The sequence below is a fragment of the Anticarsia gemmatalis genome, chromosome 13 (genome assembly GCF_050436995.1).
Source record: "Anticarsia gemmatalis isolate Benzon Research Colony breed Stoneville strain chromosome 13, ilAntGemm2 primary, whole genome shotgun sequence".
NCBI lineage: Eukaryota > Metazoa > Arthropoda > Insecta > Lepidoptera > Erebidae > Anticarsia > Anticarsia gemmatalis.
Genome location: NC_134757.1, coordinates 4139959 through 4167496, shown reverse-complemented (window position 1 = coordinate 4167496; position 27538 = coordinate 4139959). Strand labels below are relative to the sequence as shown.

The 27538-nt window shown below is 34.3% G+C and overlaps 2 protein-coding genes across 3 annotated transcripts in view; one reads left to right on the top strand and one right to left on the bottom strand.

Annotated features, from left to right (window-relative positions):
- Ip6k (Inositol hexakisphosphate kinase) overlaps window positions 1-24420 on the bottom strand; it is a 45900-nt gene extending 21480 nt beyond the window's left edge. For both annotated transcript variants that reach the window (XM_076122172.1, XM_076122170.1), the window contains exon 1: window positions 24101-24420. Coding sequence is in view for 1 of the 2 variants with exons in the window: in XM_076122170.1 (XP_075978285.1) it covers window positions 24101-24187 (87 nt within the window). In the remaining variant the exon portion in view is untranslated. The remainder of the gene's footprint in view (window positions 1-24100) is intronic.
- A 1123-nt stretch (window positions 24421-25543) lies between these two features.
- On the top strand, window positions 25544-27538 carry mge (translocase of outer mitochondrial membrane 22 homolog mge). The gene is made up of 5 exons (XM_076121993.1): window positions 25544-25804; window positions 25877-25936; window positions 26051-26148; window positions 26662-26803; window positions 26997-27538. Exons 1-5 carry the CDS (start codon window positions 25688-25690, stop codon window positions 27060-27062), a joined length of 483 nt encoding a protein of 160 aa, XP_075978108.1. The 5' UTR covers window positions 25544-25687; the 3' UTR covers window positions 27063-27538.

Below are 27538 nucleotides of genomic sequence, written 5' to 3'. Positions count from 1 at the left end.
AATCTAAATTAATTCCGGTTTCTTAGAATTCATTTAAATAAAGCTTATTCTCAGTAAACACTGATTCCGAAATTATGCTACTTTTCGTATTTAAAGAGAGCTAATACAAATACACAAACTCTCCGGAATGGTTCGTTACGTTATTTAGATACAATAAATAAAGCAACTGAGATACAATATAAGGCTTTTTCCCAGAAGTAAAATGTTTGAATATACGTTTTCGTTGATAGAATAAAGTTTTGGTGTTTTGCTTACACTGAAACTAACTGCAGAAATTAAACTTACATTTCATAGGCTTGACATTTTCTACACCATACAATAGGAATTTGTATATTTCCTTTTTTATTTATTTATGCATTGATATTGAAAAACAAGCACGTACTTACATATAGTTTCATATTATGAAACATAATGCCGTAGAAACAGCAGGGTTCACGCCCTGAGCCTACCCGCGATATCACCTGGTATCGCGTTATTGTTTAAAGCCCTAAGCGACAGGTTTGTCACTATTTCTATAAATTTAAGTCTCATAGGTAGGTACATATTTATGTGTGGTTCTTATGGGAATATGATTATTCGGTGAGGGTTGTACCTTACACCTTTATCGCTAAAATCAATATGGTTATGAACCACGAATGGCAACTGGATTCAAATAGCCAGGTGTACCATTTGTTTGAGTTGATCAATATAAATACGCTGTTATAAATGAATATAATATATCCGTTCATTGTGAGTTAGAAAATATTCATGGCCAGTCTATTTATACAAAAAAATACATATTCCGGTCTAAATTGTTTTGTTTAATCAAATTCCATTTGGCATAACAAACAATAACAAGTTTAATTTCGTCGTATCATCGCATGATTGTTTCAAGAATTCGAAAAAAATCAAACTGGTTTTGCGTTCACAAAAAGTTGGTGTTATTAACGTTTAATTACAATAAGCACCTGTTCGGGCACATGTTAACTCGAAGGTCAAATGGAACATAAGCTAAGGTCAAGTACTAAGCATCATTCAGGGTCACTCCGAATGTACAATGTAACGCACGGTGTTTCCTTAATGCTATTATAACGGAACTAAGCTGAAGCTTGTTGTTACACCAGAAGTTATTGTAAAAATGATTCATAGCCTCCTTTGAAGTAGTACAAACACGTTGTTCCAATAGAAGGCTGAGTTTCGACTTATTGTTATTGTTTTGTAAGTACTTATTACTAAATTGAACCTGCTTCGTTAATCATCACGTCACGTTATCCATACTAATATTATAAATGCGAAAGTAACTCTGTCTGTCTGTCTGTCTGTCTGTCTGTCTGCTACTCAATCACGCCTAAACTACTGAACCAATTTGCATGAAATTTGGTATGGAGATATTTTGATACCCGAGAAAGGACATAGGCTACTTTTTACCCCGGGAAAATGACGAATTTCCCGGGAAAATTCGAAAGAAAAAACGAAGTCGCAAATAATCAATATTATAATGACATTGAATTAACAAAATTCCGTTGTCATGGCAACTGTTATAATGGCGGATATGCCTTAGCGCGACTTCGTTATATTAAGAGATATAAATAATTTTGAGAATATTTTTCGTGAAAAAAAGCATATTTTGTTGTTAAGGAATAATTAAGCTTTGTATTAGTAAAATCGTGAAATAATTCAGTAGTTTTAGAGAGAACCCCACAAACATATCATACAAAGTTTTTATTAACTTTAATGCAACATTCCATTCCTCATGATTGTTTCTTTCAAACTACCTTCACACAAGAACTATTGAAAAACTGCGATGAAATTTGGTAGACAGATCCTACTAAAATTGTAAATGCGAAAGTTTGTTCGTATGTATGTATGGATGTTTGTTACTCTTTCACGCATATACTGCCGTCGTAAATCTAAACACAGTAACTTAAGTTACTGTGTTTATAGTTAGTTTAGTTCTTTGGAATCAGGAGACCGCGGGCTATTTGAGAAAGTTTTCGGTTTGTTTGTACGATGGATAGTTACCGAAATACATTAAATAAAAACACAGTATTTTTACAAAAAAAACATTTTTTTTAATAAAAAATACAGTATCTGTGTTATTTTAAATTAAATAACAGTATCTCACTACTAACTGTGTTTTTTTAACGTGAATAGGTTTACATTTTGTTTTTTTTTGCTTGATTATAACACGGCTTCTTCAGTTACTGTGATTGCGTATAAAATATTGTTCAAAGATAAACAACAAATACTTGAATAAATCACAGTATCTCATTTACTGTATTACTGATTTTATACGTATTTCTAAGAAACATAGTTATAACACAGTATGTACATACTTACTGTGTCGTAATTCCCCTAATGTTAATATCTTTACAAAGTTACAACACAGTAATAGGTAAAACTTGGTTACAACACAGTAACCGTTGAGTTACCGTGTTGTAACTTAAAAAAGAAAAAAATATTATATTATTACCCTAGCTTAAAACACATTATCTAATTTTATTATTTATACAATAATAATATACTAGATATATATATACAGAATCAAAGATTTAACTATATACTAACATTAAAAGTTGCATGAAATAATATACAATAATTAGTATCTTCATGAGAGCAAAAATTAACCATTAAACTTCAACCGCGTTTTTCTCAAAACGCATATTTTGAAGTTACTGTGTTTAGATTTACGACGGCAGTATACTACTCAACAGTACCTACACAAGGCACAATAGGAGCAGATTACCAGTAAAAAAAATACAAAAACGGGAAAAATTATGACCTCTCTTATGTGACGCAAGCGAAGTTGCGCGGGTCAGCTAGTTATTTATATGTTAATAACAATATTGCGTGAAACGTGCCGGTTGATGTATTTAAGAGTTACACATCATAATGACTGTAACTTCAGATCCAGTCAGCATTTTTTTTCTGTCTAGTGCTTATGCATAAATATCTATACTCAAAACATAATTAAAATCACTGTTAAACCGGCAGACATCAGAATCGCAAGATCTGTACATTGTTTTGTAACTTATTACTCACTGCAACTTATTACTGTACACAAACGACGACACACACGCGGTAATAAATCCATAAAACTTTCCACGTAATTCCTTAAAACCAAATTTTACACAGAATCTTCTTAACAATGACATGTTAAGGCCACAATCGGAGGTTGAGGTTACATCAACAATCATCAATTGTGAAGTTTACGGACTTCCCCGACAGTGAAAAATTATTGTAATATAGGTTAGACATGCGCGTGTCCCCACTTGAAAAATATCTTTGTTATGAGCATAACTGACTGACTCCCGGTTTCCGAGGTACATTTAGCCGTATTTTATCTATTCAATAGTGTCAAAACTCATATAAAAAAACGCTATTGAATAGATAAACTGCCGCTAAATGTACTCAGAAACTGGGGGTGAATGATCCCACCCTAAGTTGATGTAATAAAGCACGTTCCCATTACTAGTAACTCCCCTCTATTTTATAAGAATATATTATTGTGAGACGTGAGTAGACAAGGGGAGCATTGTGGGTGGGGAGCTGTGCTATTCGGTCTGTGTGATAATGATGATCTAATAATGGCACTTTCCGATTGCATATATTATGTATGCAAATGATTGAGTGTCCCGCTACATCAAGCTAAGTTTAGCCGAGCATCGCGTGTAGAAGGCGAACCAAGCGAGCCGGTGAATAAAGTCTGAATATTTTATTGGAGACGAGGCAGGTGCATGTAGTCAGCGTTGTGGCTAGATAGGTAGTAGGTAGTTCAGTCGTATGCTAAAAAATTCAAACGTTGACATCATTCTAGGTAGATAACTACAACATTGTACCTATGGTTTTACGAATAATACTATGTTTGTTGCTTTTTACTTACACATCTGACATTGATATTTAACGTCATACAATTTAATAAAATCTTTCATTAAAACGCAAGGTGATCTAATAGTCCGCAAGTATTGCACTTTCCGTTATTTACAACAGACTAAAACATAAAACAATAACGTTCTAATCAGGTGCAATCGCTTTATCACATTATCGGCCTAGAGACAAGATAGTCGATAGTTAAATATAACGTTCAAACAGTACCGGCACAGTCCACACAGTTATATAACTATAGTGAGAGAATTTATAAAGGTTTTTAACGGAGTCAGCAACGCCCACACGACGCCTACGCTTTAACTGTTACACCCACGCAAGTCAAAAGCCACCCCCGCTTACACGATTCTCTATATAAAATGAAAACTAAATTTTTTACAATCCTCATTAGTAAGTCAATAACTTATGTTAGCATATTACATGGACGAGAATAAGGCAAAGATAGCAACATTTTCCAAAAGTGCCTGATAATGAATAATTGCATAATGGTACGTCGACAAATACTACTATTGGTAAAACTGATACTTTTATTTCACTATAATTGTACAGTTATTTATAAATTGAAAGAGTCCTCCACCTTGAAAGGTCACGCGCCTATGGTAAAACGCAGAAGTTGGGGATAAATATAGCGAGGCTTACAAGAAAACAAACGGAGGCAACTGTCTGTCTCAAGGTTGGTCCCGAAATGCCGCAGTGCGATCCCCATCTCCCGATAAATCAACTCCAAGGTCAGGGCAAAACACCCCCCGGACGCGGCCCGAATCGTATGAGAAGGAGGAAGATGTTCTACTATTTGCCCTCGTTATTAGATAGACTGAGGGGAATGCCTCGTAAATTGTGCCACATCTTACATATTAGGGAATACCCTACATTGCAAACAATCCATACATAATCGGCACCCCTACATGTCACTGTTATGATTGTGAATGAATATTCAGCGATTTCTTTAGGTAAAAGGAATGCGTACCGGGGAAAACTTTCCTTTATGACAAAAATGAGTAGCACAATGCACAATGCTGCAACCAGTCAGTCAAATGCGTCGTATCTGGAAAGTTACAGTGAAATTACCGACCAATCATTGTACGCATTATTTGCGCACCAATTGCGTATTAAATATCGCGCCTTCTAACAAACGGAATAAGATTGTAAAGTAATTATTTATAGCATTTTATCAACAGCTGTATTCTGAATTACAATGACTCATAAAAGATAATCCCAGGTTTATTTCCTGCGATATCATGAAGAAATAGATAAAAGCTACAAAATCTAGTATTATACTAGCGGAAACATCGTAGGTATGATGATTCAATCTTTTGAAATAATGGAGAATGTTACTAGGTATGCCAAATCGCTTGAAATTTTGACTCAGTAAAGCCTGTACATGTACATGAAAACTAGTTTTTGTTTTAGTCAAAAATACCAAGTAGTTTTGATTTTACAAGCATTCAAAGTTTCAAAAAATATCGAGTCCCGCTAACAGCGTGACGTCATAGTACACCACGCCGCGCGGGCCGCGTCCCGCTTAATATCAAGTCTCCAGCCGTAGATGTAATAGCTTATGCAGTATTTTGTTGTGTTTTCGTCTGCTTATTACATTTAAAGTGTAATAATAGTAAATATTATTAAAAAAGACTATGTGAGCCAGATTAAGCGTAGTGTACAATGACGTCACACCGTCACCGTGCGGTTACAACTTGTTTTACTTATAAATCGGAAACTAATTGACGTATCAAAGTAATTCTTTCACTAGTATTTTTTATTTTTAACAGAGAATATGGAGAGCTAATAATCCAAATTTGTTAACATTCTCCATTCTGGAGATGGTTCATAGTAGTAATACATAGTTGCAAAACTACTTGTACTTATTTCGCACAAAAAGTTGAGTACCTATTGTATTAGCTAGTGTAGGATTACACGTACACGCACTCAACTTGATATATATCGTGGTATCTGAGTGCGTGTGATAAAAATATTTGTTTACTAATTATTTTGTTAGTTAAAGTCAACCTTTTTACTAGAAAAATGCGTCACGTAGATCCGCTTATTAGTCATCTTATCGATTCTTATTTTTTCTTTTGATCTACGACGAGATGGTTTATTTGAAAAAAGTCCGTGTAAGACAGGAATAGTAGTTGGAATCTACAAAACAAGATCAATTAATAAATATGTCATAGATTTTTACAATGTTTTTTATTCACTAAAATAGGGCTCGCCAAAACAAATAGCTCTAGGTACATGTCGGTCATTTGTAATGTTAACAATGTTCGAATAGCAATCAATAAATCAATCAGAAATCATTTCAATCAACCTATCTATACAAATGAAATGCGTTTGTCAGTCTCGCTTAAACACGACAACGACTGGACCAATTTGGCTCATTTTGGTTTGGAAATGTTTGTAGAAGTCCAAGAAGAATATCAGGATTTATCTTCCAATGGAAAATAAAAAAATCGTAAACGAGCGAAGATCCTCAAGTAAGCCAGTAGTAAGTTAGTATCGGTATAGTTAAAAAGATTTTATTTCCAAACCATAAGACAATATTAGTTGCGAGCTTAGATAATATTACATCATAATACATGATGTAACGTAACACAAGCATAGAATGAGTACAATATTTAAAAAAGGTAAAATGTTTGAGGGTATGTAAGTGGGTTTAAACAATGCACAGAAATAATGAGCTAATTAGTTCGTACCGGTAACGAACGAATTTGTGAAAGGTGAAGTGACTTTCAATCTGACTTCAACCTTTAGACGTGATTGGAATGGTTTGTCCACCCAATGTCAAGTGTGGAGGGTCGAAGTACTGCTAGGCCTTGGCCTCGGGGTGCGTAGAGGGGCTGGCGTCACGCAGCCGGTGACGTCACCCTTACGCGTGCGCCCCCAGTCATGCGCCCTCGCCTCACCAGACTACCAGCCGCCCGGTACAATCCCACCCTTACAACAATGTCATACACGTGTCTTCTTTTCGCAATTTCGTTTACTCTCTCGGTCTCCAAGTGTTCATTAAGACTTTTATGGTCCTATCTGTACGTGATAAAATTTTCTAGCACTCATTACCGTACAAAATATTTGCTCGAATGCTTAGGGCGTTTGGAAAGCATCAATACTTGATGCAAAACATTATTAAAAATAAGTATTCGGTAAATCTCCGTAATTACAGCTTATATGTATAGTCGTAAAAACGTATCACGTTCAGTTTGCAGCTATTTATTAATGGCGATGTTTTTCGTATGGACATTTGATTACATTCAGTTATTTCTGTTCTACCACGGAGGAGCTAAAATTTGCGTATCTTTATTAAATACGCCGTGTACGCACTCGGGGTGTAAATATTTAGATTGCAACTCGTTCGTATTCTGCAAATGCCTATTTCCGTAGAAATAACAAATTCCCACGTGTTTGCACTGTTACATACATACATGCAAGCACTTGAAACTGAAACATACCACACACTTTTTCTATAGTAATTTTCCAATGGATAATTAATCTTAACTGTTATTGTTTAACTTTTATTGGAATAATAAGGTCATACAAACTGAAGAAAACTGAGCTAATATTTTCTTACATATACAATGTATTGTTCTTTTTAAATGCTGTCAAATCGCCAACCAGACGTCATCGAGACCATATTTTTTGTAATTAGGATCTGACCAAAAATACATATTTTATTTAGAGATTTCTTAAAATAAATAATAGCTGCATTTACACAAACGCATCTTTCACTACATCCGACAGGGAATGAGAATACGTTTTTTTAAATCTCATGTTTCACGTTCTCACTTCGTTTAATATTTTTGAAATTCAACTTCGTTGCTCTATATGAGTCTTGAGAATTCTTGTTCAGCGATGAAACCCAAAACACGCGTCAACTTTCATATCTCACCTCAAATTGCTATTATGATACTCACAAATGTCATAATATTTTCATTATATAAATACAATAACTGAGTGACAATTGAATTATTACTGACGCAATTGTTAGAAGGTTGCAGTAAGTGCCAGAAAATAAATGAAGATGCACGTACCTTCCTATGTGATTATTTAGGTGCTAGGGCGTGGTGCTGAATGTGTTGATCCGTCGTACATGATTGAAGTGCTTGTACTATATTCTATACGCATGCCGTCGAACTTTGACTTTCTTTTGGCATGTGTCGATACTTGCTGATGTCGACTTCGAGAGACACTTGGCGTTTTTCCAAAGAAAAGTAATAAATAGCGATCGTTGGCCGGCGCCAGGTCGCTATTATATTAGTAATGTATCGAGATGGAAATAGTGCAGTTAGCGTAAATTCGCACGCCTGTCATCGTAAACAAAAATATTGGACATTAAAATTTATACAACGAAATGCTTGGGCTATGACGCAGCCGAACAATTTAGTTCACCTTGAAGATTGAGCGTCAATAGATGTAGTTAAAGGTATAAGATAGGATATTATTTAGAGCCCTTATAACAGACGAAAATAACAAGTGTTTAAATAGCAACCGGTTATAAATTCAAGTTGTTCGCCCAACAGGTATATGGAATATCGCCAGACTGAACGGTTAATGGTAACGACTGCAATAATTATGTCGTTGTTAAATTATGTACTTCGAAAAGTGCCAACAAGACAGCTTTCATTATTATATATTAGTGCAAGACTTGATCACACGAAAAATCGAATGAAAAGGGAGAAAGGAGATGGTTCAGTAAACCAAAATTCAAGCGCCGCTCGTCGCTTTTCACCCCTTAATCAGATTTTCAAAAATCAATAAGCTACTTCGGGTTCTGTAATTGGGGAGCTGCGTTCCACACAATTACATCTGTATTTCGTTCGCTAAATCGAATGCAGAAACGCAATATATTGAGATTGAAAAATGACTTACAGATTGCGTTTTTACTAATCAAATTTTTATTAACTTTTTTTATTAAATCAGAGAAATTGAAAAGCCGAACAGAGTGAGAGAGAGCCACGTCTTGAAAATCTATAGGGGTTTGAAGAGAAAATGTGCACAAGATCACCCCACAGTCCTCAGCCATTTATTATCGCAAAGCTGTTCTCCCGCTTACATTACATGTTTGGGTAGCAAGTGACTGCAACTAATAAATGTAAAAAGTAGAGTACAATAAATAAATCAGAGATTAGTTTATATACAATGAAAAACTATAAATAATAACAATTGAAATCAGTTCGATACACAAGCCCCTGTGAAGTTAAGGTGAACATTCTTGAACTACAGAACAATTTACTGTGAAACTGCGTCATAAATAATTTGGTTGACGTCAGAGCTTATAATAAACTAAATACCGAGATATTATTTAATAGTTATCAAATTGGATAACATAATTGCCTATTGCTATAGTATATAATCATTTCTGTTGCCTTTTTGTCTCAAAAATTACAAATTGCCATCATGAAAGCTAAACGTAAAAACGGTGGATAGTTATTACTAAATTATTAATGATTAGTGGAGTTTGCGTTTAATACAATTTCACAATACTAATTTTGCTTCTATTGACAATTTAGTATGTAAGGTAAGGTTGTTGAGTAATCACCATACTTATAGTTTCTCGTTTCCACCAATTATAATGCAGATATTATACAAATAGAGCTACTAGATTCCTATTTCTTACTTATTTTGTGTGTATATTACTACAAACTTTATTTAAAGTAGCTATAGAACAGTGATTGATTTGCTCAATAAGTAATATTATTATTTCCTTTTGTTGAATTGCGATTTTTTGGATTTTCAGACTTCTTCTTTTAGATCGAAATCAAATGTTTTCAGTAAATTTTGTATGAATAAAAAAGGCAAACTTGTCGTCCCACCCACTCTAGGCGATATCGCTGAACTCGAATACCGAAAATAAAACTAAAACGATAAAATTAACTGACGTGACATTAAGTACAGCATAAAATTACATATATTTTTATGTATTTTAGTTATTTATTAATATAACAAAAATAACGAGGAACAAAGATTATAGCTGGCACCCATATATTTATTTATAAACAGTGAATATTTAATGATTTATTATTTCCTTGTCTTAATCATTCGTCACATGGGAGCGAGTATTTAACTATTGCGGTTAGTCCTATTTTAAGACTGTGAAGTGATCAGCACTCATAATTGCTCTTCCGTCTAATAATGCATTTCACAATAGATTTTAAAGTTATACGATATTGGAAGACGCCCTTAATGTCGATAAACTCGGCAATTATTGAAAGCAGTTAATGGTTGGTTGACTTTGTCGGCAAATAAGGACAGAGTCTACGAGTAGTTTTAGTAAAGCGAAAGCGTATCATAATGTAACGAAATGTCTACCTTGCACTAGTGTGAATGTGACCGTTGAATTACGGATGGGAATTCGCTGTGCTGTTAAAATTGATAAGTCGGTAAAATGATACATTAAGCAACGTTCACAGGAAGTAACACGAGAAGCTAAGCAATAAGCATGCTCAACACGTCACCACACTACTTTATCTTTACACGAGTAAGTATTCAACGTAGAGGACAAGTCAAAATACTATTATGTTATATTTGTATATCGCTCGAGTATTTGCTATTGTAAGGAACAGATAACAATATAGTGAACCGACAAAACGGACACATGTCAGGTATTATTTTGTAAATAAAAGCCCGTATCAAACTCACTTGAAGCGAAACGAATACCCAAAATTTTTGCAGTGTTGTCACAATTTGACATCGCTATACAATATTTTTGGAAATAATAACGTATTTATGCATATGAATAAAAATATTCTTAATTTAGATCTTCGTTTCCGTTACGAATCGGTACCTTAAATGTGTATTGAGAAAATATTATTCGTTATTAAAATAAATCGATTTGCTAATTAAAGCAGATCTCCGGGAAAGTGTTATTATCGTTATACGAGAAGATGGAGGGAAGCCAACTAGGGCGAGTCTCACAGGCAACATTCTGGGAGAGCTATCGATACTATCTACAAAGAGCTAGGAAAGCTATGCAAGTGTTAACATCGGGTCAATGTGTAGAGTCTGTAGAGCTCGTCGAGCGAAAACTCTGTACAGATATCGATGGTGATAACGCTTTTTGTTTGTGATCGCTTTATCACGGATTTCCTTAATTGAATTTCGTCGACGGATTATAATTATTTAACATCAAGAATAAATTGTTATCGAACATGATTACTTTAAACACATAACAACACTATGTAATCAAATTTTATTTATTCGATTCTGTTTCTTTTGTTACGTAATGCGTTATGCAAAGTCAAAACCTAATGAAGTTGTCAGTTCTCACGTGCATTCATGAGATTAGATGGTTGAATGGCGTGAGTTAGCATGGCAACAGTGGCGGGCGCATGTAAGCACAAACAGTAATGCCACTCGCCTTCGCATACTACATACCAGTAAACCGCACAGGCGCTGCGTAACAAATTACCTAGATACTGTTTGCGTGTAATTATGGAAAACTACTTACCGACGTGGCACAAACAAAACACGTGTATCATAAACATACTACCGCTATAAAATCCAAATACACACTTGTGATTTTATATATTGAACATCTTGAATCATAATCTTATTTTATTCAATTGCTAAGAACTCACAGACATGCCATGAATGGAGAATGTTAACAAATTTTGATTTTTAGCACTCCTTATTCTTTGTTAAAAATAAAAAATACTAGTGAAGGAATTACTTCGATATCTCAATTAGTTTCCGATTTATAAGTTAAACAAGTTGTAACCGCACGACGCTTGCTCTCGGGGACGGTGTGACGTCACACTACACTACGCTCAGTCTGGCTCACACAGTCCGCTTGCGATTGCGCGCTCGGTGCGTTGAAATTATACCTAAATACTTTTAAAAATGTTCAATTTAAATACTAGGAAATCATATGTTGCGCCTAAATGTAATTAAATTTTATGTAGGTAAGTATATAAGTAATAATAATTAACTTTATCTTATAATGAAACACTTTCTAACCGAATTGATCGCGAATTTATTGATTTTACAGTGGCAGGAAAAATGTAAAATCAATAAGTACGCGATTATTTCGATTAAAAATTGTTTCTTTATAATATGCGTGATCGTGAATATCTAACTTAGCTGACTCGAGCAACTTCGCTTGCGTCACATAAGAGAGAATGGGTCAAAATTTTCCCCGTTTTTGTAACATTTTTTATTGGTACTCTGCTCCTATTGGTTTTAGCGTAATGATATATAGCCTATAGCCTTCCTCAATAAATGGGCTATCTAACAGTGAAAGTTTTTTTTAATTGGACGAATAGTTCCTGAGATTAGCACGTTCAAACAAACAAACTCTTCAGCTTTCTAATATTCTAGTATAGATATTACAAATATGTATGTATAATATACTAGAGACCGCCCGCGACTTCGTCTCCATGGAAACCCTTCCCGTGTAAATCCCGATTCCTCGGGAACTCTGGGATAAAAAGTAGCCTATGTGTTATTCTGGGCCTTCAGCTACCTATATACCAAATATCATCGTAATCGGTTCAGTCAAATTTGCGTGAAAGAGTTACAAACATCCATACATACATACAAACCTCCATACATACGTACATATATATATACATACATACCTATATACATAAGTACATATATATATACATACATACCTATATACATACATTAAATATTGAATTAAATATTAAATATTGCTGGACAACTCACACACGGTCATTTGATTCCAAACTAAGCAGAGCTTGTACAATGGTAACCAAATAACTGATAAACATACTCATATACTTCTCAATATATAGATAAATTGACAATATAGATAAATTGACAACCAGAACAAATACTCGTGCTCATCACACAAAGATTTGTCCCGGATGGGATTCAAAACCTCCACACGCGGCGCTACGGTTATTGCGGCGAGGTGACCGCTTAAACCACTGCGCCAAACGTACGGAGTAAATAGTACAAATAAATAAATAGTACATACATACATGCATATATTCTCACAAACTTTCGCATTTATAATAATAAAAAGGATTTCGGAGGCAACAAAATCTCTATTTGTTGATAAATAATGCGCAACCATTATTTTCATCTATTTTAGGTAGATTATCCGATTTCCAATTTTCAAATCCTTCATCCACTTTATTAATTGAATAATATTTACTATTACTACACTATAAATGTAATAAGCGGACGCAAACACAACAAAATACTGCGCAAGTTATTACACCAACAACAACGGCTGGCAACTTAATACTAAGCGGGACGCGGCCCGAGCGGCGCAAGTGTAGTATGACGTCACAACCACTCACGCGGCCGTTAGCGGGACTCGATATTTTTCGAAACTTTGAATGCTTATAAAATCAAAACTATTCGGTATTTTTGACTGAAACAAAAACTAGTTTATATGTATACACACAGGCTATACTGTGTCAAAATTTGAAGCGATTTGGCATACCTAGTAACATTCTCCATTAAAAGTAAATATAAAAATCATAAAATGTAGTAGTCGCGACTATCGAAATGACGGTGTGTGTCACACTTTATAAAAATAAATTAATGTATTTATATTTAATCTGCGATTTAGATTATTATATTTACAACAATTTTACTGAGGTATTTTAATTTGCCTTCGAGAACATACAAACATACAATTTCTACAAATTATTCAACACCGTCATACATTCACAAGAAAATGATTCCTGACTCCTACATAAAGAGTCACAGTCATGCTGATCACATGACAGTCATACGATGGAATTAGGGAGCCGTCCAATTTGATGACTGATTTAGTGGAAAAATACATTGTGGCGACGACCTGCAAAACTACACCGTACACGTAATACAAACAAATCACAAGATGTCAGGTGATTAACAACTATGCACTCATTCAAAAGACAACTGCCTTTATATGGCAACAAATAAGTTGGTTCTATAGACTACATAATGTAAAGCACCTGATCACTACGACGACAAATTCAATAAACGAATAGTTTTCTCTGTTGTACGCTTGGACGGACTCAAACAAGGCCCAAACAATGGGTGGCTCCGTCACGGCATTGATCACAGCTTGCACGCCAGCCCGTCTGCCGTCAAACGAGTGATGGGCGACGTCAAACAAGGGAAAATGTTATTCAATCCTGTATCTACGACGGAACAGCTGTGTCTGAACTCATTATAGCAGCACAGTAACAGCGGGTGGCGGGAAATGGAGCAGAACCACAACATGCGAAAGATAAGTTTTCAACTGAGAATTTTACTGAGATTGTATGATTTCAGATTTTCTTGCAACAAAATATTCTACTCGTGATTCAGAGATGTCACCGGTTACTGCGCACTCGGTGGTTCATAAATAAAGTTTTTGAAGTCATTTATTGCTTTATGAAATATTTTCCGATTTCCAGAAAATAAGTATCATTGTTTGACTAAACATTCTCAATGTTACAGACCTAGTTGTCGAAAGTGTAGGTGTTTTTGAGAACGGCGTAGTTTGAAATAAACTCGATCTATAATATCGCAAAACTTAACACGAGTGTTTACTATTAAATTACATTAATATTGCTTCAATATGTTGGCCTGAGGAAACTTTGTTTGAAACAAACGTAAAATGTGTAGACTGATTTAAAATTAACTCGGTAGGGCAGAAAAACAAAGAAATCGTCGAAATCGAATACACAGAATATTCGTCTTAATAAAGCTTATAATAAGCTATGCACATGAAAATAGGAGGGATAGCACAAAAGTTGGGGAACCCCAATCGAGAAAGCAAGGACACTCATCAATTTGTATATCATAAGCATGATCTGAGATTATCACATGATGCAAATGAATCATGTATGCCATGCCATGTATGGGATTAGCAAGTGATCAGTCAACAAAAGTACAAAACATTCGATATTGATAACAACTTGAAGATAGCAACTATTTATAAAAATATATACAAACGTTACATCATAGCACACGACTTGGTAGACTGATTAGAAATCAGTGCAAAATATTGTGATTATCGACGCAACGCTAATATTGTTGGATGTTTGTAACTCGATTACACAAAAATGGCCGAACCGATTTGAATGAAAATTGGCACAAATAACGTATCTTATTAGCACCTAACACAACATTTTATCGCAACCTCGACATACGAAGTCCAAAGTCGCGGGTAAATTATGCCTATAATTGACAACCATGGAAAATCATTCCAGAATTCGATCCGGCTACGATTAGTTCTCTTTTCCGTCTACTTTCAGACATATTTCAAAGTATTAGCTACGCAATATACTAAAAGTGCAAACAGCTGGTTGAACCTAACAAACCTTGCTGCATTTAAAATCCTTTCAAAAGGGAGATACCAATACTACCTGTTTCCAGAAGAAAGGTACATTTAACGAAGGTCTCTTGTCATGAGGAGTTATTTATACCTAAGTATAGTGACGTAAGCGATGCCTTATTGCTTCAATATCCTTATTACGTCATCAGGCCGCTCGACCAACCGTGTTTATTGATTAGAAATCCTAATGATCGTGGCGAAATCGTGTACTGTAGCGTGCTATGAGAGAGGACCGTGATTAGAGATGAAGATAATTATTATTTATTATAGTAAACATTAGCAATTAAATAGGATTTGGAATAACAGTTTGATATTTTAATCAAGTACTAGCACCACTCTACTTCCTTCTAGTGCATGAACTAGAGACAAATCTTTGAATTTTCTTTAATAGGGTAGGTACTTTAAATATCACAACAGGTACAGTACAGACCAGTGTACCGTACCTAGTCCCAAAATCATAAGTAAAAAGTGAAAACTAACCCTGTTTTCAAACAATTTATTTATTGTAGAACAATGACAGCAAGTGTGTGCTTATTTTTGACATAGTGTTATAATCGCATACTCATTAGTAACGCTACAACTACAGCGTTTACCGTGACTAATAAGGTATGCTCCGACAACCAATCACATCTAGCTTTGCATGCAAAACATAGAAGCATTATAACTAGGCTAAAAAATCAAAACCATTGTTTTTCAAAGCTATTGACATTTTTATCGTTAATTTGAATCTCAAAAGCTTAAATTTTATAAATGTACTTATTACACAGTCCTAGTCCCAGGAAATGGTCAATCTTGACTTCTTAACAAAACAACAGGCAGGATATGTTTAATACACTTACGAAGCAATACAAGTTGGGTGAAGATTGGACTCACTATTTAGAAGAAGCTGAACAATCAAACAAAGAATATAATTTCGAACTACATATAATGCTGATTTTTATATTATATCGGCTGACACAGATTTTAAATAAACATCAATTTGGTATAATCGTATTCGCTGAGTCTGACGTTTTATGAAACTAATGCACCTATCAAGAAGTTTTTAATTAGTAATCAAGTTAATTTACTGTAATTGCAACAATTATTGCTTTCAATGCTGACACATCGTTTACTTAATTGATATTATAATTAATGTGGCTATACATTGTATAGTCATTGTTATGTTAAAGACATTTCTTTTAGCGGTTTATTTTATTTCAAGGTGAGTTCGACGGTAGCATTACTAAATAACGTTATACAAATTGCACGGTAAAGTGATAGAACCTTGAAGCGAAAACTAATCAAGTGAAACACTCCCTAATGGACAGTGATATAGAAAGTAAGTCAGCGTCACCGTGACGTAGCAAGGAAACTAGTATTCTATTTTACAAAGTAGTTACTTGTATCAGGGCTGTCGCTTACACTACCACAAATAATACTATATGAGGTTAGATACTGAAATTTACTCGACAGAAGTTTGGGCCTATTAAAGTGAATTTGTGATCTGCGTTATCTTATTAATGCTAAAAATATTTTTTGCAGTTTAAAAGCTCAAGTTGGTACTATCGACGGTGGATCGAGGAATCAGAAGTCAGTGTAGCTGTTATATTTTTTGATTTCAATGCGAACTCACATCCAAATCAGAATCTAGCGGAAACATGCCAGACAGGACAAGATTAAATCGCATAACGATGTTCAAGACCTTCTCCGATCAATTCCATTCACGAGTCAATTTCAAAATATGGTCACGCGAATACTGAGAAATCCCGCATTTGACAACGGGTTTCTTGTTAGTCGTTCATGGACAGACACAAACAATGCTCGAGTTGGCGTCCAGTCCACCTCTATAAGTAGGATCTATGCACAGATCTCTTTGTGTGTACGACTACAATTCGTAAAAATTATCAAGAAATGTCAAGGATAGCTGTTGTGTTTAGTAATACCTTAAAACCAGCCTTTGATAAACACTAGGTGCAAAAATTTACGATGTTATGCAAAAAGATAAGGACTTTTACATGATATTTTTCCTCGTTAAAGACTATTAAAGAGTGGCAATCCTAAACTGTGCCGCATTACGTTAATACAACTGCGCAGTATTTGTTTACATAGGAACACGAACACGATAAATAATGAATCATTAGCCATTGGACGACGATATTACCACACAATACACTACGGGTTAAATAATGCACGCCACTGAAAACATTGTACATGGCCCTTGTATTATGTAGGTTTGTACTTTGAATTACTACTGTTACTGTGAATGTAGCACGGGTTTTAGACAAGGAATGGAAGGCCAATCCCATTCCTGTCCCTTTGGCACGGCAACGAAGAGAAAATCGTGTCAAGGCCTAAAAGACATCAGCATGTTTTCTTTTCTAAGACCAAAGTGACGTTTTTTCGTTGAAAACAATGTTACAGTCAATTTAACACTGTCAAGTCAATGTTAACATGCTCTGAGGGACACCTACGTGAGAGAAACGTTGATTTATTAGGAAACTTCAACAAACTTAAAGGACATAACGAATGCATTTGCAAACCTAGAGTTTTATTGATGGATCGAATCGGGTGAATATAATCTTGTTTCTAGTTGCGTCATAAACAAGCAGGCTATTTGCCTTACAAAGAGCAAAGACGTAGTTCGTTTTTACGATGGTTTTGTTCAAGCCCTGTATGGAAGGGAAACTAAAACTTTGTAACTATTTTATTTGTTTGTAGATAAAAAGACTGAATTTTATACAGGGAATTGCAAAGTACTGAGACAAAAAGTCTTCGGCTGTCGAGTTTGCCCGACAGGTAGGTAAGAACGGATCACATTGGTAGCCTATTATGGCACCGATCAGCATAATTAACCGTCACTAACGGGAAATAATTTATAGAAGTCCAGAGAGTTTGAGTCTTTGAGAACACAGGAACTAATTTGTTATTAGTGGCACGCAATATGAAACAAAACGCGATGTCATGTAACAGAAACAAACGAACACGACTAAATCAAAAGAGCTTTGTTCGTGACGTTGGGCTAATAAACCCTAATAAGGTCACGATATATGTATATTACTACCCTTTAAATACTCTAAAGCTTTTTTATAAATATTATGTGGATGACGTGTATGTATTTAAGTATTATGATTCATTTACTATGTTTCATTTATCAAAGAGACGCCGCGGGAAATCCCAGCGATCATTATTTCCATCACGTTTTTTATGCTATAATGACAAAGAGTCAAGGGTACATCCCGCATAGTAACTAGGGGAAGAAGAACGTGCATTTAAAGTATTCATACCTGCATAATAAAGCCACTGGAAGTTATAAAATCGATAGCGTTGGTACGAAAATAGCTGCTACCTATGTAAGGAACCCTGAGCTCATACTTCAATTAAAACATCTTTTGGTTACATTACAAACTTAATTAAAATTGTAATGTTCTTAATTGGTAACTGCCTACGTTTTATTACTTCTATCGTAAAGTTAATATTGCAGTTCCAGTACGACTAATGGGGAAAACTCTACTACTGTTCTTGCAAATGAAGTGCAAATAAAAAATCTGCAAACATATTTATCACACAGTCTTAAGTATACAGCGCTATATTTTAAAATAATGTGACATCAAGTGGCATATATTTGTCTTTTTTAGCTATTTAAGAGTTTATGAGTACACTCTGTAGTACAATTTGTCACATAACAACTTGGTCAACAATGTCACAAGAATGAAAACAAATAGACTAAAATTAACAAAATCAATAATAAAGAAGTCGTCGACCGAATCACCTAATCATCTTTAAATAGCGTAGCCATTATCTTGTATCAACATTAAGTGATAAGTATCACGCTCGCAAAATTAATGTGTAAATCGTTCAAAACAATACAAGGAGGCCAGGCGTTTTCAACAGATACCAAAAATATTTCTGTATTTCTGTTTGTGCAAACCTCGAGCTGAAATATAGCCAATACGAGCTCTCAAGTATACACTTTCGCGGAGAGCGAAGTTCAATACATTACATTTGTGGAATCTACAACTTGTTTCGAGAAAGCAATGTATTCGGCATTGATGGAACGCTTTTAGCATCTTACATGTTTCATATATTGACAAACGTTTGAAAGATACATTAAAATTGCAATAAATTTAAATATTTTACAAAAATAGCGAGATTAGCTCATAATATTTGTGTGAGATGTTATCGCATTTCTACTGATATGACGTCAGAACTTAATTGGCCTAAATTTTGTCACATGATAAGCACATAGGGTAAGTACAACCAAATGCCTTGCGCACAAGTCTGCGTCGCTGAGTCTAGCGTTCGACCACAGGGTGAACAACCTTTCTTCAACAATTCGTAAACACTTGAGCTGTAATTGTTTGTTCGTCATAGAGACTACAATTAAAAAATAAATTACTTGGTTAATTCCAAGAAAATTATCATTGGACGAAGCTATTGTCCGTCCAGAACCAATGAAGATAAATTAAGAGTAATCAAGATGATGCAATAGGCGGCCAAGCGAATGATCTTCTACAAGAGAAAACTCACTCAATGTCAGACAAGTCAATTGTCTGAACTGAGGTAGTATGGTCAGGAAGACAGTTTTAACTGTTTGAATTTACTGAAACTCACAATAAATTGATTGTGCCCAACAAATGAATCATTACAATGATTCTTAATGGATTTAAAGAGGAAGTCGTCTCAGTAATGCAAAAAGTTTGGCGTCGCGCCACAATCGCCGGACCGCGGGGAAATATCATTCAGCTTGTACATTGTCATCCCTCAATAAGCGGGCGAATATGATAGCTTGTTTACTTTGCACTGCACCATGTAAACATGTCCAAAACAGCTACTTACGCAATCTATCAGGCGCGGCAGTACTACTTGAAACGGAAACAAAGTCTTTCCGAACCAATTTCGACTAATACTTACTCACATGACGTCTTAACAATCAAACAATCATGGCAGCTTTTGTAACCAAATCATTCAATTTAACTCATCAGCTTCCTTCTAGGACTCACATGACAGCTTTTGCAACAAATCATCCACTTTAACTCAAATGAACCAAGAATTTATAATGGAACCAATGTGAACCAGACAGAATTGAGATAAGGCAGAATGCGCCGGCGACCCATGACTGCTTATAATGGCTCGTCTGCCTGAACTGATATCGGTTTGTTATACCTAACACTAACATAGTGCACAAAGATCAGATTATAGTAATTACTACGAGAGAAAGTTCCATCATGCGATAAATTTGTGATATATTACCTATGAGTAATCGCTGGATAACGACTTCCTCACGTGATATTAGGTCACGAAATTATCAACACATGTGTTGAACATAACCGGCCCGAGTGATTTTATGATGTATTCAATAATTACGTAGCTCTATGAAAGTTAATAGGTTCAAAATAAGTGACCGTGATTTAATACACGCTCTTACTTATTGGCAGCAGATTATAATCACGAATTAAACATGCAGGAGGAAAATACTAAAACGAGGAAAACGGTAAGGGAAAATGTGATAAAATTGCATGTAATACCATAGCAACTGCTGTGATATTAACGAAATATCACGTTAAATATGTAAAGTTTGGTGTAAGTGGTCGCCCCGAATGAGATGGAAAGTCCTTGTAGAAAATGACCTCGTGGCCGTTCGGGTACTTAGCCCACCATGAACCTTAAAACAATGCCAACTTTGAACACGAAGAAATCTTGACTGTAGAAGAAAAGCAAAAATTACAATGCTTAGGGAAGTACTGTTTGGTTCATTACTTACAACAAGTAATTTTCTTAAGTTTTATCTATATGAATAATTTCGTATTTCACTATTATTACGATACGATATCATGTACAGCAAGTTCCTTTATGTCTGTGATGACTTCCTCCTGTTCATAATGATAGGCTGTAGTAAATACTACAATCGCTAAGATCTAAGAATCTAATTAGTACATAATATTAAAGTAATTAGATAGTGGAAAGGGATGCTTTCCGAATAACTAAATCAATTCGTTCAGAAAAATAAAAGTTTCTACGCAGGTGTTTACTTAATTTTAATTAAAACAAAATGTTTCTATCATTTATCTGATAAGAACGGTAAATACTTTTTTTGGGCGTGATTCTTCGATCTCATCAAACAACTTTTTTCTTGCATTATCATTATGCATAACATTGCCTGATGTTTTCAAACAATATAGCATAATTACATTTTACGAATGTCTGTAGAACTGTTATACATTAAAAATATGAAAAGGTTGCAAATAGATATAGTTCGAACTGACTGTGAATCAAAGTTACTATCTGAAAGATTTGCGTAGCAGCCAAAGGCTTAGGTTATTTATACGTTTGTATAAAGATCAGGTTAATTTAAAATAGATATGAACTAGTGTGCTGTATGTTTCTATCAAGTGCATTCGGGCACGTTGACCCCCCCAGCGCCTACGTACGATACATACGACAATTAGAACCTTTGTAAGACTTGTATAATCAACTCGACAACTTTTACCGCGACCTTGATGCTTATTTTTTATTATTATCTCTGTATATCTGCTACCAGACACAAATAATAATAAGCAAGTGTACTCTAGGTCTGTTAATGATGAATTCTTGTAAATGAGTCACCCCTCTGCTCAATGCTTCGACATAGCAATAGACTCAACTATTAGGAAATTACTGAAATGAAGAACTGCGTAATATGTGGTAGGTAAAACAGACAACGAATATAGATTCGAGATTCACCAGATGGTACAGTATTTTTACGATTTTATTATATACAGCCAGATTGACGAAGCATTGTTGTGAAACCAGAACAAAGAACCGTGTTATGAAATATATTTTACGATAGAACAGGTGTATTTCGTCAGTTATTTTTGAATATTCATAACTTTCTTAACAACAAGGTAATTGGACTTATTGTTAAATGTAATAGTGAATAATAAAAAATGTGATTAGTTAGTGGGAGACCTTTGCTATAAACACCAGATGCAATACTATTTGAAATGACAAAGCTTGGCAGGAAAACAAACATCTCAGATACTTGGTACAAGAAATCGTACTATTTCTGCAGGCGTTATAGTAGAAAATTATATGTGGAATCGTCATTCCGATCACGTAATATCAGAGATCACAGATCCGGATTGATTAATTAATCCGAGCACGTATTTACGACTGTAACCCGCACATCTATTTAAATTGGACATTTTCGAGGCTGAACATCAGTTCGCGTACAAAAGTAAACAATAGCTATTTGCGTACTAATACGGAAGCGGCGCGCTCACTAATCATATCAGACATAAATACATGGGAAGTTATACAAGTGCAGTTATTCTAGTGCAATGGCGTTGACGACGATGCGACCTGACGTCAATTGACACTTGAATGAAATGCTATGACAGATAAGGGGCTTGTTGTTGTTTTCACAAATGATGATTGATGCATGAGACAGCCACTGATTTGGAAGTATTGACTAATTAGGTCAACTCTCTATGAACAAATTCATAAGTAGAATTTAGCTTGTTTATACTCAACACAAAATTGAATGCAAGTAACAGCAATAGAAATAAAATGAATAAAATATAATCTGGAATTTATTGCTCAGGAAATATTTTTCTGTTGATTTAACTAGGGTAAGTAGTATATTATAATAAAACAAATTGTATGTGTGATACAGATGGACCTAAGGAATTTAGATATAAACATTTAAATTGTAATTTGCACCAATGCCAAAACATTACATAAAAAGTGGAACATCTGGAAAAATTCAGAGAGAGAACTCAGTAGTATAAAAAAGTATTAAAAATTGCAAGTGGAAGTTGAAAACCAGTAGGTATGAAACAACAAGTTATCTTTAAAGTTTATTTTATGGTTTATAATATTTCCTTGGCAATGAGACAAACAATTTTTTGATGTAAATAATTTTAAAGTGAAGAATTTCTGTCTGTCGGTTTGGCAGTGCAGATTATAATTAAACCTCAACCGTGGCAGCCCAGTGAGTTATTTTAGACACAGTTTTATTCTTGGTGGCAATGTATTGAGATAATGTACTCTTGTTTTTATTTCACAAAGGGTTTTGTATGATGCACGGATCACTCTGTACGTCATGCTTATTCCAACATAAACATATTAAATTAATGTATTTTTAATACTCTGACATTCACAGGACGAAATGGCTTGGCATTCAGTAAATAATTATTGTATTAGCCAAACATTTGTCATTGCCATGCTATATTACTAATACATATGGCTGACTGATGTACAAGTTGATATTCTCCTTGTGTCCTCATGCAGGGCATAACAACAGTATGTATTCATAAAATGAAATCATAATATATTTTTCTAAAGTATTTGTCTCATTGAGTTGTAGAATAAGAAATAATATTTATTGTGATGTGTGACTTATATTAGTTGCACAAATCGTACGATAAACCTTTAGACCCAAAAGTATTAATGAATTTAGATTGAACTCACGACTTTGATGTTTGCAAATATAATTATCATATTTAGATGGTTTATTAGATCTTTTATACACATTGGCAGAAAAAAATACAAACATCACAACTAGAACCACATAAACAGAGTGACAAGAAACAACAAAAGTTAGACCGTTGGTCTCTTTTGCTGAACAACAGTTATAAACAAACAAAGAACAAGACATAAAATAACTATTAATTGATGATTAGAATTAACAGAATAGAATATCCAGAAGCACTTTGATCACCCAGAGGTGTGTAAAAGTAATGTTGCAGAGAGGAATACCTACACGAAAATTGTAGAAATATTATATTTCGTGAACTGTATTGTCTGATTATTTGTTTATTTAATACTAGTTTCATCTATATTAAGTTCACATAGTAAGTAAGTACTTACTGATGCTAGGGACAATATATATGACCAGTAGAAAGGCAAAATCCAGACGACACGGAAAACAGTTCAGGAAAACATTTTATCGATTTAGTAGAATATCTTAAGATCTAATATATTGTACAAATAGATACATACCTTTGATACACGCTTCGAAGGTATATCAACAGGGCATGTACAGACTTCACCAATTTTGGCAGTGTTCAAACACTCACTGATTAGCATAGATTTCTGCTTGTGAAAATGGTTTTAACCTATCGATGATCAAGCTGAAGCTAATAATTTCGAAGTAGCCGTACAGTCCAAGTGTAAACATAAATCAGATAAAGCACTTGAGGAACCTAAAGCCATAAAATCATTAATAGATAGATGAGGTATAACTGTTATAAATTGAATTTTAATTTTTAATTGCACGAATTAAGAAATATGGCAGATTCCAGAAAAAAGTCTGCTGTCAACTGTCATTATTATGTCATTTTGAATTGGTTGTTAGCACGTTCCAGAGTCAACCGCGTCAATTCTTATGCATTACAATTTACGAATTTAATGAGAACAATTTAGTATAAAGCTAGGTTCTCACAGTATAGATGGGCTTGAAGCTCGAACTGAGACTACAAGCACAATAAATATGAATTTGGACGTACTGTGAAAAATCCGGCTTAATCTGTAATTTTGCAACTACAAGGTTGCAAAATGTTAATAAATAAAATAAAAATGTATTTTAAATAAAAATATTGATTATCCACTAACCACCCCACAGGATTATTGAATATGGTGCTTGCTTAGCCATAGTGAATTTAGCCCGCTATTTGCAAGTAGTAAATATATGAGTAAGGAGCATTGGATAACGTCATTAATTAATTATTATAGTAGGTAGATAACTCTTATACATTGTGCAATAAGCAGTGTGCACATAATATATTTTATTTTTAAACAAATAGGTCATATACATGACATTAATTTGTATTTGGAAGTAAATTACACAGTGTGAAGCTAACTGACTTTGCCATTGTCAGTATTGGCATGTGCTAAGGGAAATAAACTCTTTCAAAATATTATTTTATTATAATTGAAATGACTTCTGATAGTCCATGCAGATGCAGCACTCCTTCTGATTGTCACGTAATTATTGGTGATATTATGATTTTTTTAAATAAACTCGTTTAATAATAGCATTAATAAGAGGTTTAAATGAGTTTTTAATTTTATTGAAATTTTGCTTCATATTTAGCACACGTTAATTATATTTAGTATAACTATAGTTTCAAGAATTGTTGGTGCTGCAGGCTTTCAAGATTAGTTCATACATGTAGATTAATGCTGCCTCTACACATTCTACCAACAGTCCAACACTCAACTTTTGTCCTGGCAAGGCTGATCAATTTGTCTTGTCTTTGACTGAATTTTCTGGCGCTGTCGTTCTATTTCATCAAAGATTATGTCCCCTGTAACTTTTATTCGAAATTAACAAAATATAGGCACTAAATGAATAACAGTCAATAGGTTAGTTTGTGTCTAATCTTTACACTGATTCGAAAATAAAAAGTTAAATACTAAATATTATAGCCAGCCACCCTAAACTTTAGTTGGCAACTCTGATCACGTCTTTTGTGCAAGGCTGGGTGCATGTTACGATTTTTTGGGGCTGTAAAACCGAATTAGAAAAGTGTTCTATTAGTGTTTAACGGAGTGTAAAATATTCACGACGATTCTTCATAGTATATTATGCTTATGGATTTGACGGATGAACTGGAACAGAGTGATAGCGGAATGGAGTCTTTGACTGCAAGCAAAGATGATACCCCGGAGCGTAGACCCGAAGAATTTTTCATAACCCCCTCAGTATGTACAGATAGTAGTTATCGTTATGATTATAGAATATGTTACTAGTTATTGATTATTGTGTATTTACAGCTAGGATCGTCGCCTAGCGCAGGGACACCTCTTGGTGGGCCGCTAAAAGAGTACGACGATGTAAGTATAACATTATTTAATTATGTGTGTGGGTGCTGATTAGATAACAAGTTTTTAATTCTTAAAATTATAATAAAATTTAGTCAAAAATTTAAGTTTTATTCAACCCGGTAGGAACCCGACGAGACCTTTTGTGAGAGGTTATGGGGCCTGACTGAAATGTTTCCTGAAAGCGTTCGAAACTGCACATACACAGTCACCACAGGTACCTGGTAAGTAATTGCCATGTGTTACAGTTATCCAGTCAGTAGTAGCTATGATATAATGAGTTGAAAGTGTATAACTTCAGTAACAAGTTGTTCTACATCAAGTTTAGTAGCATTGTCTGGTTTGACTAAACTTTCATTAACAGCATTGCAAATAGTGATGTTCTTATTGGATTCTCTTATAATTATTTGTGTCAGTTATTTATCCAAATATTTGAAGCTTTATACGTCAGACAGATTCACATGATCAAGTATGTGAATTTCACTGTTGACATGGTTGACAGGCTACAAATGGCCATATAAAACACGCAAAAAAATTAAATATTTTTAATTTACATGAACACGCACTGAGTAATTCATGTTTGTTAATATTTTTGTAATGTTTAAGGAGACAAACTTTTGATTCAGTTGTACTCAAAAACCTACTTAGGTTTTGCGATATGTGTTATTGAGAATCTTTGTACATATACATGTTTGTTATACTGTTTTATGCTTACATATTTTATTTGTGTTGTTTAGGTCGGGAGTCAAATCTCTATATGGCCTATCTCGCTCAGTAATGTGGGTAGTAGCCAGCTCATCAGTTATCCTGTTCGCTCCAGTCATATTTGAAGTAGAGAGAGCCCAAATGGCTGAAATGGAAAAATCACAACAAAAACAGGTATGCATGGCATACCCATCCCTCCTATTTTAAATACCTACCTTAAGTTTGTTTAGTGAGATACTCATAGAATTGTGTTTGTTGGATGAAGATTATTTATATATCTACATAAAAATTGTTTTCTATGAGTTTATGTTGGTTTTTTGTTATTTAATATTTATTGTGTTGCTAAAAATATTATGAATTGTTTCAGGTGTTGCTAGGAACCAATACTGCCTTGTCAGGTCCTACACCAGCCATGCCACCTATGCCACGATAATTAGGATGTTATCAGACTTAATGAGCACATTCATTGTAACCTGTTTGACATTATCAACATATATAATGGAAATATTCTACATCCTAAATGCTTTAATTTTAGTGTATTAGTTAAACACAATAGGTACCTATTTTAAACGTAATTTGAAGTATTTTTGATTGGGATGATATAAGATATTTACAATTACTGGACTGTACATAAGTACCTATGTTGAAATTCCCGATTGCATTTATTCATGAATGTCAAGTAATATATCAAATTACTGTTTAAAAATCTATTATAATTGTATTAAAAATAAGTTGCATTTTCTCTTTATTTACTTAAATCGAATATGTTTCCCGTTCCTAACGGTTGCAGGTATGTCAGTCAATGGGTCTAATTTTATAACTGTTAATTGGTTAGTGAGATAGTCATTTGATTTGTGAAAACATTTTATAGGTGATGCTTTGTTATTAGAATAAATGTACTGTTGGAAA